At 38.2% G+C, this 14288-nt stretch overlaps 1 protein-coding gene across 4 annotated transcripts in view; it reads left to right on the top strand.

Annotated features, from left to right (window-relative positions):
• LOC308688796 (uncharacterized protein) overlaps positions 1–14288 on the top strand; it is a 21648-nt gene extending 7360 nt beyond the window's left edge. For 2 of the 4 annotated variants that reach the window (XM_081362177.1, XM_081362178.1), the window contains exons 2-8: positions 2910–2972; positions 5818–6038; positions 6554–6808; positions 9420–9710; positions 10188–10292; positions 13795–13835; positions 13979–14288. In XM_081362177.1, the coding sequence (XP_081218303.1) occupies positions 2923–2972; positions 5818–6038; positions 6554–6808; positions 9420–9710; positions 10188–10292; positions 13795–13835; positions 13979–13984 (969 nt within the window). In that variant the 5' untranslated portion in view covers positions 2910–2922 and the 3' untranslated portion in view covers positions 13985–14288. Of the gene's footprint in view, positions 1–947; positions 1067–2909; positions 2973–5741; positions 6039–6553; positions 6809–9419; positions 9711–10187; positions 10293–13794; positions 13836–13978 lie in introns of those variants that run through there. The other 2 variants (XM_081362175.1, XM_081362176.1) reach the window with 2 other exon arrangements.

The following is a 14288-nucleotide window of genomic DNA, read 5'->3' as shown; positions in this document are numbered from 1 at the left end:
TGGAATTGTCTCATTGACCATCTTGGATTCAAACATCACCAAGTTGTCTACTCCGAACCCACGTTATGAAATGTGTTCCCAGAAGAGGTGGACACGCTGATGTATTTAAGATGCGAGAACAGTGATAATCATCTGCAAGGAGAACGGATCAGCATTCCACCTGAAAGGAGAGTCCATCACAGACAAAAACGAAGGAAATCCAGAAAACTTCTACACCTGTACACCCGATAACAGTGCAAGTAAAGAGACCAGTGATCCGCTCTGAGAGAGAGATCTGTTTAAAGGCTAGACATCAGAGAATCTCTTAACAACATAGATATAAAAGTACAACTAGATAAACATGTTTATGGTTTTTATCTACATAATGCAATAATTCAGTAATGCAATATGTAATTTACTAACCTAATTCTGTTCATTTAAATGTGTCTCAGGACTGAATTTTTGTTTTGTTTCTTTCTAGGATTTGTTGTTGCAACTGTCATTCCTTCAGTCACTGTGATTTTTATCATCCTTTTTTAATTATTATTATTATAATTCCTTTTTTACCGTAACACTGCTATTAAATTTAATCTTTTAAAACATTTCAAATGTATGTTGGTTTCTTTCATTTGTGCTTATCTTTTGCTCAAAACCCAAAACAAGCATTCTAACCATTTATGAATAACATAAATGTTCTGAGTATATCTAATGTTACATATGCAGATAGTTTATTTTCAAGGAATAACAAGATGAAAATATCTTACTGACACCAAGCAGAGAGTTATGTATAAATAAATAAATATATATAAAACATAAGTGTCACGTATATGTTCCGTTTAGTTACTTTTCTGTCTCATCTGTATAAATTCTCATTAGGTGCCATGGTCTCTGATTTAGTCCAGCTGTTGCTGTTTAGTGTCCTCATTTACCATGTGTGTGTATATACTCCATTTTCTGTTCAGTCCCTTGTCGGTTCTTGTTTGTGTGAAAGTGGTTATCATCTTCTGAGTGTGTTACTTGATTAAAAACACTGTAATTCTCACCATTTCCTTCATTGTGCGCCTAGTGGTGGGAACAGGTGAAACAGGTGATAACATGCATAAAAACACCTTTTACAAATCTATTGCACAATTTTAATTGAGAGTCAAATCTTTCAAGTTCAATTATCTAATCATCTTATAAGATTATCAAGTGTCTATATGTTCTTTTATCAATTGTCAGGGTTTGTTTTGTTTGTTCTATGAATGGCTCAGCTAAACGGGCCAATAAGAGACTATTAACAATCATTATTCATTTTAATTATAGGCTATTAATGTCTAATTAAAATGTCTACAAATGTATAAAACAGATATCAGGTAACACCCACAGACACTTGTTCATTTACAGAGTAGGCTATGGCTATTTGATGCCAAATATACGTTTTATTTTATAATTTAAGATAAACATTTAAAAAAAAAAAAAAAAAGTGCAACATGTACAATGTGACAGATGGGGAATAGTGCCAGTAAAGGTTACAAGCATTTTGGTACTTTTATAACAAGGTATTCCCAAAGTATATTGAAAGATTACGAGTAAACGTCTTTCTATGAGTGTTGATAAAGTAAAATAATGCAAAATGTAACATATTTGCACATAAGAAATGCTCTTCTTTTATATAGTAATGATAAAGAATCAGGACATTACATTACATGGAAATATAAGAGTTTTTTAGCCAAATATGTCAACCACCCATATATATATATACACACACACACACACACACACACACACACACACACACACACACATAGAAATCATAGTTAATTGTGACACTTAACAATAAGGTTATCTTAACATTAGTTAATGCAGGCCTACCTAACATGAACTAACAATGAATCTTTGTTAATCTTTGTAGCAGCACATAAAAACTATCTAAAAACCACTAAGGAGCTGAGTGCAGGAATAACTTCTGTGACACACTTATCCTTAAAGCTTGCATGTGGTTTTCTTTTGTACAGGTTGCACGGTCAACAAAATATGTGGTCACATGACTTTCCCATTACATGGCTCCTACAATCTTAGTTAATAAAAATCCAGCTGTTCATTGTTTGTTCATGTTAGTTCACGGTGCATTAACTAATGTTAACAAATAGGCCTACAACTTTTGATTTCCATATTAGTAAAAGTTGAAATTAACATTAACAAAGTGAAGTGAAGTGACCAATAGTGTCTGGCTGCAGACTTGCACTCTCTGCACTTCCTCTGCAAGGGGAAGCAGAGAGTTTTTTTTTTTTTTTTGCACAGTAAGTGCTGGTGTCTGAGAGTGCAAGTCTGCAGCCAGACGCTATTGGAGAGGTCAGTCCATCTCAGAGCCAGGAGCGGACCTGGACCTGATAAATCTGTGGTCCACGGACCCAGTTCCCACCCTTGAGTCTTCATCTTCCTCGCCGCTGTTGTGTCGAATTTCAACTTGAGTCAGTACCTGATTGCCTAATCCCCACCCCTAATCATAACCCCTTCCCCACAACTAATCCTAAACTTCCCAATACTAGGAGGGTAATAATTTGGCGGGGGTCAGAATTCGGCAGAACACCGGACCCGTCCGGAAATAATCTTCTTCAGCCTGTATCCCTGCCTCATCACTTCCGGGGCCCGAATAAAATTGAATTGAATGAAATCATCTGTCAAATGTAAAATTTCTTAAGGCATTTTTTACATTTTTAAAACAAAATTTCAAATTCAGATGGAGATTGATGTGTCTTTAGGAAGTATGAACATCCAAACATGCAGTTTAAAAGTGTTTCCTTCATTAGATCAACTCAATACCACATGTTTGTGGTCTCTGTTTTTGCACGTCCTCAGTATTTCCTGTTCTTACACTTTGTCTCAGGAGTGTAAAAGACATTCTGAGCTAAATATAGAAGTGCATTAATGTATACTTTGTCTAACAGAAATGTCACATCGATGCTTGCTGGTCGCCATCATTGTGTTCATCACCACAGAAGCTCTTTCAGGTAAGTGAAGTTTATAATGATTTATTGAAGATGACGCAGCATCTCTTTTTTTTTTTTTTTTTTACCTAAAGCAGTTTAGTTTTACAGTGTTGTTGAGGGTAACGCAGTATTGCAAGTTAAGTATTCAGATTAACTAGCAGCACATTACGTTTAAAATTTACAACAAAATGTCTGAGTTACTTTTTCAAATAAGTAACACAAGTTCCTGTTTTCCCATTGACTGACAGCTCTCCTGTCCTCATGCTGAGAGAAATTGGGAGTAAAGGCTGAGGTGTTGTGTGCGCTGTGTGATATTAAAGTTTTTCATTTTTCATTTTTATTTCGTTTTGACTTTTTGTTTTCAAATTCAGTTTAGCTTTAATCAGTTTTTAAAGTGGTTTTACAATTTAGTTTAGTTTTTATTTTATGAAAATGCTTAGTTTTAGTTTAGTTTTTATTAGTTTTAGTGTTAGTTTTAGTCTTTTTTTTTTTGTAATTTGGGTTATTTGTCAGGGGCCAGATTAAAAAAGGCCATAAAATGTATTGTGTAATAATAACTCAACAAAAACATCATACAATTTTAGAAATATGTATTCAACAATAACACCAGTTCATAAAATGTGTGTGCCTACATATGGGCACAAGTAACCCGTCTACCCAAGACTCCACAGTAAGTGCAAAATGTGTAAGTGACGTGTGCCAGGAAGAAACCTAAATAGCCAACAGACTAAAGAAGACATACATGAACAGCATGTATTCAACCCATTTTTGAGCCACACAAGACCTTGCTGTCAGTGTCAGGGAGCTCAATCTGAGAAAATAACATGAAAAATGAAAATAAACTCTAGTGTCAACACATTTATATGAACCATCTCAAAATGAATAGGCTACTCAATGAATCGGACTGCCCAGCATTAGATGCATGTGCTGCAGCTCTATGGCAAATCATTGCAGTGAGCAATACAATACTGCATATACTTGACATCATTAATTAACAGTGAATATTTTGAACACTTTATATATTTATTGTATTAAAATTTAAATGCAAAAGAAAAGGCATGAGAGTCTGCTGTTTTTGTCAATTTTAAGTTTTAGTTTAAAATGTTTGTGATTTTAATATAAGTACATGGTTAAATATTTCACCACTTGCTTGAGCAACTTAATATATAAATCTATTTAGAAGTAATGCATTGAATAATACGTTGTTTAAATTGTGTTAATGTAAATACGTCTATTAAAGAGTGTATAAGTGTATAAAGAGAATCGCAATGCTGACAAAACTTTTTTTTTTTTTTTATAAAAGTTGCTAATAACTTCTGGATTTCTAATAAAAATAGTGAGTATGTGTTTGTGGTACAGCCGTGGATCAGTTACGCACTGCAAACGTATCATGTGAAAGCACTATAGCGTGCTGCTCCTGCACCGCATACACACTGCACTCCGTGTATGTGAGAAACGGGCGTTAACCGCTTTCTCGTCTTACACATCACACTCCACTGTTATGGTGGCCATTTCAGTAGATTTACTCACTAACATTGTTGTGGAAACATAATAAGCATGGAAACTAAAATATGGTAGTATCGTGCACAGCGCACATTCTGCCGTTCTGGCGCCTCAGTCCCAATACTGTAAAACTCGACGTACATTCACATCACATGTTAATGCAGCGGTAGAGTTACACTCACAGGACACTGCACTTATTCACAATCACAAAAGTTCATTATATGCTTGTGCTTTAAAGCTTTGCCAGGTAAACATTTCATTGGCGTTCTGTTCTGACATGATGCCCTTTTTCTGAGCGCGTACGCCCCGAAGCGCGTACTGTCAAAAACAAGTCACTTTGAAACGTTGTTGTTTTCATGAATACAAAAGTTGGGTGACCCTCCCCTAGACTAAAAAAAGTGGGATGACCCTCCCCTCAACAAAGAATAAAAAGACATGACCCTCCCCTATTTTCCTCCGGTGGTCCATTCCATAAATACCGAACAGTCCCTTAGTTAGTTTTTGCCAAACACACATTACAGTTTTAGTTAGTTATCGTTTTTTGTAATGCCTCATTTTTATTTTTATTTCAGTTAATGACAATGTTTTTCCCACCTAGTTTTCGTTTTTTCGTTCGTTTTCGTCAACGATTATAACCTTGGTGTGAACATGATGCTAATTGTCAGCCTGATGTAATGAAATGCGTCTCTATAACACACATTGTTTATAGTGCAATTTATACGTTTCTTAAGTTATAAAATGTGTATCATATGCACGTGAAAACTGCGTGTCAAAACCATATACTGACAAAAAAAAAAAAGACTTTTTTTAAAGTCAATGGTTTTGACACGCAGTTCTCGCATGCATATAATACGCATTTTATTACGTGTAATACGCACGTTCCCCACTACTCAAACGTATAATACGCACGTAGGCCTACCTCACACACAAGGGCTTTACAGTGTGTATCATAACTAGTTTTTGCGTATACATTGCACGATATACACAATGCGTGCTATAGAGACGCATCTAATGAGAACGCATTGTTATGGACTAAATGTGAGCATGCATTTTCTCATCTCACATGTACAAAACAAATGAACTATTCCTCAAAATGAATAAAAACAGTGAAATGCAAACGCAACATTGTAACGCATTTCTTTTAAAAGTAACTTTCCCCAACACTGTAGTTTTAAATTTTATTATAATATTGTAACCTAATTGTCAAATATGAAATGACTGTAGTGGATGACAGAGACTTTCTTGTTGAATGTTGACTAACAAACTCTCACATAATTTAATTATTAGGTACAGAGGAGAAGAAAGCAGTGGGTGATGAAGTTTCCTTTGGTCCAGATAAACCTCTTCCTCCTTCTGTCTCCAGCATCACATGGAAACACATTAAAGATGGTGACACTGTTAAGGCTATTGAATGGGAAGACGGAGAAACTCAAAGCCCGAATCCGAGATTCGACGGCATCACAACTCTTGATACGAAGACTGGAAAAATCACGATTGAGGAACTAAAAATCGAACATAGTGGAGTTTATACCATTGACATCAGCGGTAAAGAGCAGGCACAGAGATACACATTGACTGTAATGGGTGAGTGAATATTGATTATTATATTAATATTATTACAGTAAAAGCATCATATTGTTATTATGATTTTTACTTAACTATATAGCTAGTAATTCTTTCAACTTTTTTTAATCTATATTTGTGAAATAAAATGTATTATATAAATGTTAATATATGTAATTGAACTGTTATTACACACACAAAATCTACCACACTATCATCATGTGTTTTGAACAGTACTGCAGTGTTCTTTGACATACCTTGAACTACAGTAAATACCATGATATGTGGTAATCATTTAGTACCAGGTATACTGTATACTTACCATCACTGTATTTTGGCAGTACTATGGTACACTGATGATATCAGATTTTGAAACCATGGTGCTTTATAAGTACTTTCAAGAATACCGTGATACATGTCCAAAAACATGAAGTACAATGGTTCTTTTTTTAACGTTATGGTTCGTATTAAAATTGTAGTGAATATGCCATCTGATACCAACATGTAAATGTTTTCTTTGTTTATTTCTTTCACAGAACGGGTCTCCAAACCTGTGATTAAAAAAGAGAGTGATAACCTTGATGTTGTGTATTTAATATGTGAGTACAGTGAAACAATCATCTGGAAGAATTCTGCTAGAGAAACACTGACGGGTTCAGCACACCAACCGAAAGGAAAGTTCATTACTGTCACAAAAGGAGGAAATCCAGAAATCTTCTACACCTGTACACTCCAGAACGCAGTGAGTGAGGAGACCAGTGAACGGGTCTATGAGAGAGATCTGTTTAAAGGTGAGACAGCGCTTTAATCACTGATTATTATTTAAAATTGATTTTTAATACTCTCAGTTGCTCTCTTCCACCCAAGGACTTATCTTGATGTTTGTTGGTTTGAGAGACAGTAAGCAGGTTTACAGTAATTTGAAGAAGAGATGGAGCTCGAGATCTGATCCGCCATCATCTGCCGTGGTCATTTTTCATGCATTATGGTCGTGGTTAATATTCTTGCTGGACTCAGACATTGATATCAAACATTTGCAATGAACGTAAACAAGATGGCAGCTGTAAATCTTGCTTATGTAAAACCAACACATTAATGCTGTTTGTTTGCGGTTTCTGTTTGTCCTGATGTCTGTGATGAAATGTGTCTCTATAACACGCATTGTGTTTATCGAGCAATTTATACGCTAAAATGAGTTTAAGTAATATAATTCGCACGTAGGCCTACCTCACACACAAGGGGCTTTACAGTGCGTATCATAACAAATTTTCGCATATACATTGCACGATATACACAATGCGTGCTATAGAGACGCATCTAATGAGAATGCGTAGTTATTGTAGTTCTGGACTAAATGTGAGCATGCATTTTCTCATCTCACATGTACAAAACAAATTAACTATTCCTCAAAATGAATAAAAACAATGAAATGCAAACGCAAAATTGTAACGCATTTATTTTAAAAGTAACTTTCCCCAACACTGTAGTTTTAAATTATATTCCCAGCCAGCACAGCCATGTGGGGCCCAAATGGGTTTGACCTGGGCTATCTAACTGGGGCCCAGCCAGTTTTGTCCTCGGTTTCCATGTAGGCCCCACATGGGTTTGCCCAGATGAAATGAACACTGCTTAGTGTGCACAGTACAGGCTGTTAAATGTAACACTGAATCAGTGTTGGAGGTAATGAGATAATTAAGTGATTGAATAATGATAGTGCATTAATGATGAACACCTGCTGTTAACAAGCAGAATCACTGAAGGAAAGAGAAACACAAGAACTACTTCCAGCCACAACCTTGGGTGAAATCAACTGAAGATAAAATACATTACATCTCTCAAGATCTGATTAAACAACTCCACAAACAGCATTACCAGCTTCACTTATTAGTAACCAGACTGACTTTATTTCTGTCAGACATCTAGAGAAGTTCTTATTGAGAATTAACAAAGGTTTAGATGTTGATTATTTATTTGAAAGTAAGTAGTTTGATTTGATGTTACCATTGTGGCGATCAGTGTGTGCTTTAGTCGGGCTCTTGACTTTTTAACATTTGTTTTTCTCAGGCAGCTGTGTCTGTTTGTTATGGTGAGAACAGCAAGAGAAAAGATATTCAGATGCTGTAAGCTGATTGATGATAAGAATATAGGAATCGTCATGTAGTGGCTTAACTCACTGATATTACGTGTAAGGTTTGTACGGGTAGTATGTCATTCATTTTGTTTTATTGTTGTGATTCTACAGCAAGAGATCCAGCAGAGTTTAGTCAGAACATCAAATGATTTTTAAAACCCCATTTGGACTACTGAAAGTTCTACTTGCACACAGACATCAAGAATCAGCATATGAATCTCAACAATGGTGACATGCTTCATGCTGCAATGCATTCTGAGAGCATCATACGAAACTTATCCATGGCTCCCAGAATGCATTGCACCATGAAGCATGTCACCATTGTTGAGATTCATATGCTGATTCTTGATGTCTGTGTGCGAGTAAATCTCACAGGAGCCCAAAATATGTAAATGGTGTGTTAAAAATCATTTGACGTTCTGATGAAATTCTATTATTTTTTTGCTGTAGAATCACAACAATAAAACAAAATGAATAACATACTACCTGTATAAACCTCACACATAATCAATGAGCTAAGCCACTATATGATGATTATACTCTTATCATCAATCAGCTTACAGCATCTGATTATATTTTCTCTTGCTGTTCTCGCCATAACAGACACAGCTGCCTGAGAAAAACTAATGTTAAAAAGTCAAGAGCCTGACTAAAGCACACACTGATCGCCACAGTGGTAACATCAAATCAAACTATTACTTTCAAATAAGTAATCAACATCTAAACCTCTTCTTAATTCTTTTCTGTAGATGTCTGACATAAATAAAGTCAGTCTGGTTAGTAATAAGTGAAGCTGGTAATGCTGTTTGTGGAGTTGTTTAATCAGATCTTGAGAGATGTAATGTATTTTATCTTCAGTTGATTTCATCCAAGGTTGTGGCTGGAAGTAGTTCTTGTGTTTCTCTTTCCTTCAGTGATTCTGCTTGTTAACATCAGGTGTTCGTCAATAATGCACAATCATTATTCAATCACTTAATTATCTCATTACCTCCAACACTGATTCAGTGTTACATTTAACAGCCTGTACTGTGCACACTAAGCAGTGTTCATTTCATCTGGGCAAACCCATGTGGGGCCTACATGGAAACCGAGGACAAAACTGTCTGCGTCCCAGTTAGATAGCCCAGGTCAAACCCATTTGGGCCCCACATGGCTGTGCTGGCTGGGTTATAATATTGTAACCTAATTGTCAAATATGAAATGACTGTAGTGGATGACAGAGACTTTCTTGTTGAATGTTGACTAACAAACTGTCTCCTATTTTAATTTAGAGGTGAAGAAAGCAGTGGGTGAGGAAGTTTCCTTTGGTCCAGATCAACCTCTTCCTGCTCCTGTCTCCAGCATCACATGGAAACACATTAAAGATGGTGAAACTGTGAAGGCGATTGAATGGGAAGACGGAGAAACTCAAAGCCCACAGCCGAGATTCAACGGCATCACGACTCTTAATACAGCGACCGGACAAATCACAATTACTAATCTAACAGTCAAACATAGTGGAGTTTATACCATTGATATCAGCGGTAAAGAGCAAGCACAGAGATTCATATTGACTGTTATTGGTGAGTGAATATTGATTATTATATTAATATTATTACAGTAAAAGCATCATATTGTTATTATGATTTTTACTTAACTAAATAGCTAGTAATAACTGTTTTTAATCTATATTTGTGAAATAAAATGTAGGCCTATTATATAAATGTGAATGTATGTAATTTAACTTATTACACAAACAAAATCTACCACATTATGGTCGTGGTTAATATTCTTGCTGGACTCAGACACTGATATCAAAGATTTGCAATGAACGTAAACAAAATGGCAGCAGTAAATCTTGCTTATGAAAGACCAACACATTAATGCTGTTTGTTTGCGGTTTCTGGTTTCCAACTTCCTCTATAATCTCTGTTTTTACACTGTTCTTACACTATCACAGTTTATTTTTAAAAATGTAATTCTGATTATTTAAAATGTGTTTCTCAGGGTTGAATTTGTTTATAACCATAATATATGTTTTTTTTTTTTTTTTGCCTTAGGTTTTGAAAAACACATTTTGAAAAACAAGTTTGTCATTTGGATTTCCATTGTTTTGGTCTGCTTGGTTTTTATCCTCCTTTTCCTGTTTATACCAACTTTACATGGTAAGAATATTGTGTTTTAATCTTTTAAAACATTTGAAACATATATCTGTGCTTATCATTTGCTTAAAACTCAAAACAAACATTCTAACCACTGGGTAATCTGCCATTTGCAACCTGTTTACTTCCATAATATGACATTGTTCTGCAAAATCAGATATTCAGAAGAAAAACAAATTAATTTTATTGTTTATTGTTTTAAAACAAAATCTAGAATGGAGTAAATTTTGCAACAGGTTAACATTAAAAAAAGGAAGAAAGAAACAAAGAAAGGCAGGCCGTTTATTTACTTATTTTTGCGGTTGGATCCCGTTAGCGCTATATTCTCTACTGCATGCTTATGCTTCTCTTTAATGGACAGTCTGTTCAATATTTGTGGGAATGATTGGGCATGATGTTTCAGGCCTATAATAAAAGTTTACCTTTTAGTAGTGTGTGACGTGCGTGTGTTTGCGTGTAGCAGAGACAGCGCGCATCAGAGAGCGCACGTCAGAGAGAGCTTAAAGTGATTTTGATATTGGTCTCGGGTCGTGTCGGGTTCGGGCTGAAAAATTGCAGCCGTTGTCGGGCTGAGGCCAGGTAGGGCTTGAACACCACGGGCCAGGGCCGGGTTAGGGCTGGAGTTTTTGGCCCGTGCAGGGCTCTAGGGTGTGGCCGCTGATTACCACTCATCTGATCATCAGCGCCAGCCGGCGACTGATCAACCTTGTCTATTTATACTCATGTCTACTGTCCTGTTGTCAGATCGTTGTTTGGATTCCCCTGTGTCGTGTTTATTGTCTTCTGACTCCTGAGTGGTCGCATCCTCGTGTTTGGCGTCAAGTTGCTTTTCTGCACGTTTCGTCCTGGTTTATTCTCTCGTCTGGAGACCTGTGGACCACGCCCGATTCCTGGATTCTGTTCTCCGCGTCATCCAGAGAGATTGGGTTGTCCTTTGAACATCCCTGCACCACCCAGATTGACTGTTACTTGCACCATATATATTCTGACTTGTTTATCTCACTTTGCGGTTAATAAACCTACTGTTTATTCGCAATTGCATCTCCTGCTTATCTCCATTGTGACAGAATGGTATATCTGACCATCAGCATGGATGCAGGGAATCCAACCGAGTTTTTGTCCCGGAGCGTGGCCCGTATTGATCAACAGGAGGAACATCTAGCAAACACGGGCCGCGCAGTACAAGCTCTGGTGGCACAGGTGTCCGAGCTCACCAAACAGATTCAACAACTTCAGAGTCCCACTGTGCCACTCACACCACCTGTTCAACTCACTCCTCCGGAGCCCAGTCGTCAAGCTTGAGCCACGTTTGCCCACCCCAGAGGCATATTCAGGAGAACCAAACTTCTGTAGAGCATTTCTTACAAAATGCTCAATGTTTTTTTCACTGCAACCTCACATATTCAACAAAGAACAAGTCCAGATTACCGTAAGGCCCTACAGAGGTTTCTGCTGTTTTATTCGCAATTTCAGTCAACTAGCCACTCCTCTGACTGCCTTGACCTCCCCCAGAATGATGTTCAGGTGGTCTGATGCAGCTGAAACTGTATTTTCCAAACTGAAAAGCCGCTATGTTTCGGCTCCCATCCTGATAGCCCCTGATCCTTCACGTCAGTTCATGGTGGAGGTCGACGCGTCAGAAGTGGGGGTAGGTGCGGTTCTTTCCCAACGCTCTTCCACAGATGACAAGATGCACCCTTGCCTGTTTTTCTCCCATCGTCTATCACCCGTCGAACGTAATTATGACATTGGTAACAGAGAGATGTTGGCAGTCAAGTTAGCATTGGAAGAGTGGCGTCATTGGTTAGAAGGGTCGGGGGTAACTTTTATCGTTTGGACCGATCACAAGAACTTGGAATACATTAGATCTGCCAAAAGACTCAACTCCAGGCAGGCTTGGTGGGCACTTTTTATCGGTCATTTTGACTTTTCTCTCTCGTACCACCCGGGCTCTATAAACTTTCAAATTTGAATTTGTCTCCACACTCACATGGGAGATCGAGTCAAGGGTCAAGACGGCCCTAGAAGGGTAATGCCTCCGCCCGGTTGCCCACCGAGTCGGCTATTTGTGCCGGAGGAATTACGGTCCGACGTCATTAGATGGGGGCATTGTTCCAACAAAGCGTGCCATCCAGGAATAAACCGTACCAGTTTTTTGGTAAAACAACGATTCTGGTGGCCATTGACATTCGCAATTTTGTTTTGGCTTGCTCGGTTTGTGCCACTGGTAAGACTTCTAATCAACCCCCAGATGGGCTACTCCAACCGCTGTCTGTCCCTTCGAGACCCTGGTCCCACATAGCACTAGATTTTATCACCACCCTCCCACCCTCTCAAGGCAAGACGGTCGTTCTGACCGTAGTGGACCGGTTCTCGAAGGCTGCACATTTTATTCCCTTGCCCAAATTGCCTTCAGCCAAGGAGACGGTGGTGACTGTCGTAGATCAAGTCTTTCGCTTACATGGCCTCCCGATGGATGTGGTTTCCGACAGGAGAAAGAGTTTTGTAGATTACTGGGAGCGACTGTCAGTCTGTCTTCAGGGTTTCATCCCCAAAGCAATGGCCAAGCGGAGAGAGCCAACCAAGATTTGGAGAGAGTGTTGCAATGTTTGGTATCCAAGAATCCTTCCTCTTGGAGTCAGCAACTCTCAATGGTTGAGTACGCACATAACGCATTACCAGTGTCATCCACGGGCCTGTCTCCATTTGAGTGTAGCTTAGGGTACCAGCCACCAATTTTTCCTAGCCTGGAATCCGAAGTCGCGGTCCCCTCCGCCCGGAAGCAGATTTCAGTACCTGGTGGACTGGGAAGGGTACGATCCAGAGGAGAGAAATTGGGTACCTGCTAGAGACATTCTCTTATTGATTATTACAATAAACAGGTAAGTTCCTCTGGGAGCACCAGGAGGTGCTCCTAGGGGGAGGGGAACTGTCACGGTTTAGGAATTCACTGACTCTTCCTGTGTGTATGTGTGGGTGTGGCCGCTGATTACCACTCATCTGATCATCAGCGCCAGCTGCGACTGATCAGCCTTGTCTATTTATACTCATGTCCTTTGTCCTGTTGTCAGATCGTTGTTTGGATTCCCCTGTGTCGTGTTTATTGTCTTCTGACTCCTGAGTGGTCACATCCTCGTGCTTGGCATCAAGTTCCTGCTTTTCTGCACATTTCGTCCTGGTTTATTCTCTCGTCTGGAGACCTGTGGACCGCGCCCGATTCCTGGATTCTGTTCTCCGCCTCATCCAGAGAGATGTCCTTCGAACATCCCTGCACCACCCAGATTGACTGTTACCTGCACCATATATATTCTGACTTGTTTATCTCACTTTGCGGTTAATAAACCTACTGTTTATTCGCAACTGCATCTCCTGCTTATTTCCATTGTGACAATAATGCACTCGTTAATTGTTAATTGTAATTGTTGTGTATTAATAGAGTAAATAGGCTTGATTGTGTTTTCATATTGACTGTATTTGACTGATCTTGTCCCTGTTGTTCTTTAAGGCTCTTGTGCTGCTCGCTGTGGGAGACAAAAGACTTCCAGAGTAAGTTTATTTAATAAGTTTATTTATATAAGTTTGATTCCTTGTGGGAAATCATTAATATGTGCAATATTACAAATCAAATTAATCTGATCAACCTGAACTGTTTTAAAATATACATTAAAAATGAGTATTTTTCCCATCAGAAATGACATGCATGAGTGAATGACTGATGCTCATCATGAACCTCCAGACTCTTCAAATGCAAAGCCACATGTGGATCTTCTCGACACGTTCACCTGATCATCGGCTCTGAATCCCAGCTTTACTAAAGCCTCTGCTCTTAACCGTCTGTGCTTCATAACTGTATTCATAACTGTCTGTGCTTCATGATCTTTCTGTCTACTAGGCCACACTGAGACTTTTGAAGAAACATCCTTAGGTTATGAATATATGAACCTGCTGTAACACATATTATAGATGAGAATCCCTTTACTAAACTTTCTGCTTAGTTTT

This window comes from Scardinius erythrophthalmus, assembly GCF_964197995.2.
Source record: "Scardinius erythrophthalmus genome assembly, chromosome: 3".
NCBI lineage: Eukaryota > Metazoa > Chordata > Actinopteri > Cypriniformes > Leuciscidae > Scardinius > Scardinius erythrophthalmus.
Note: the sequence above shows the minus strand (reverse complement) of the source record. Positions and strands in the feature narration are given on the sequence as shown.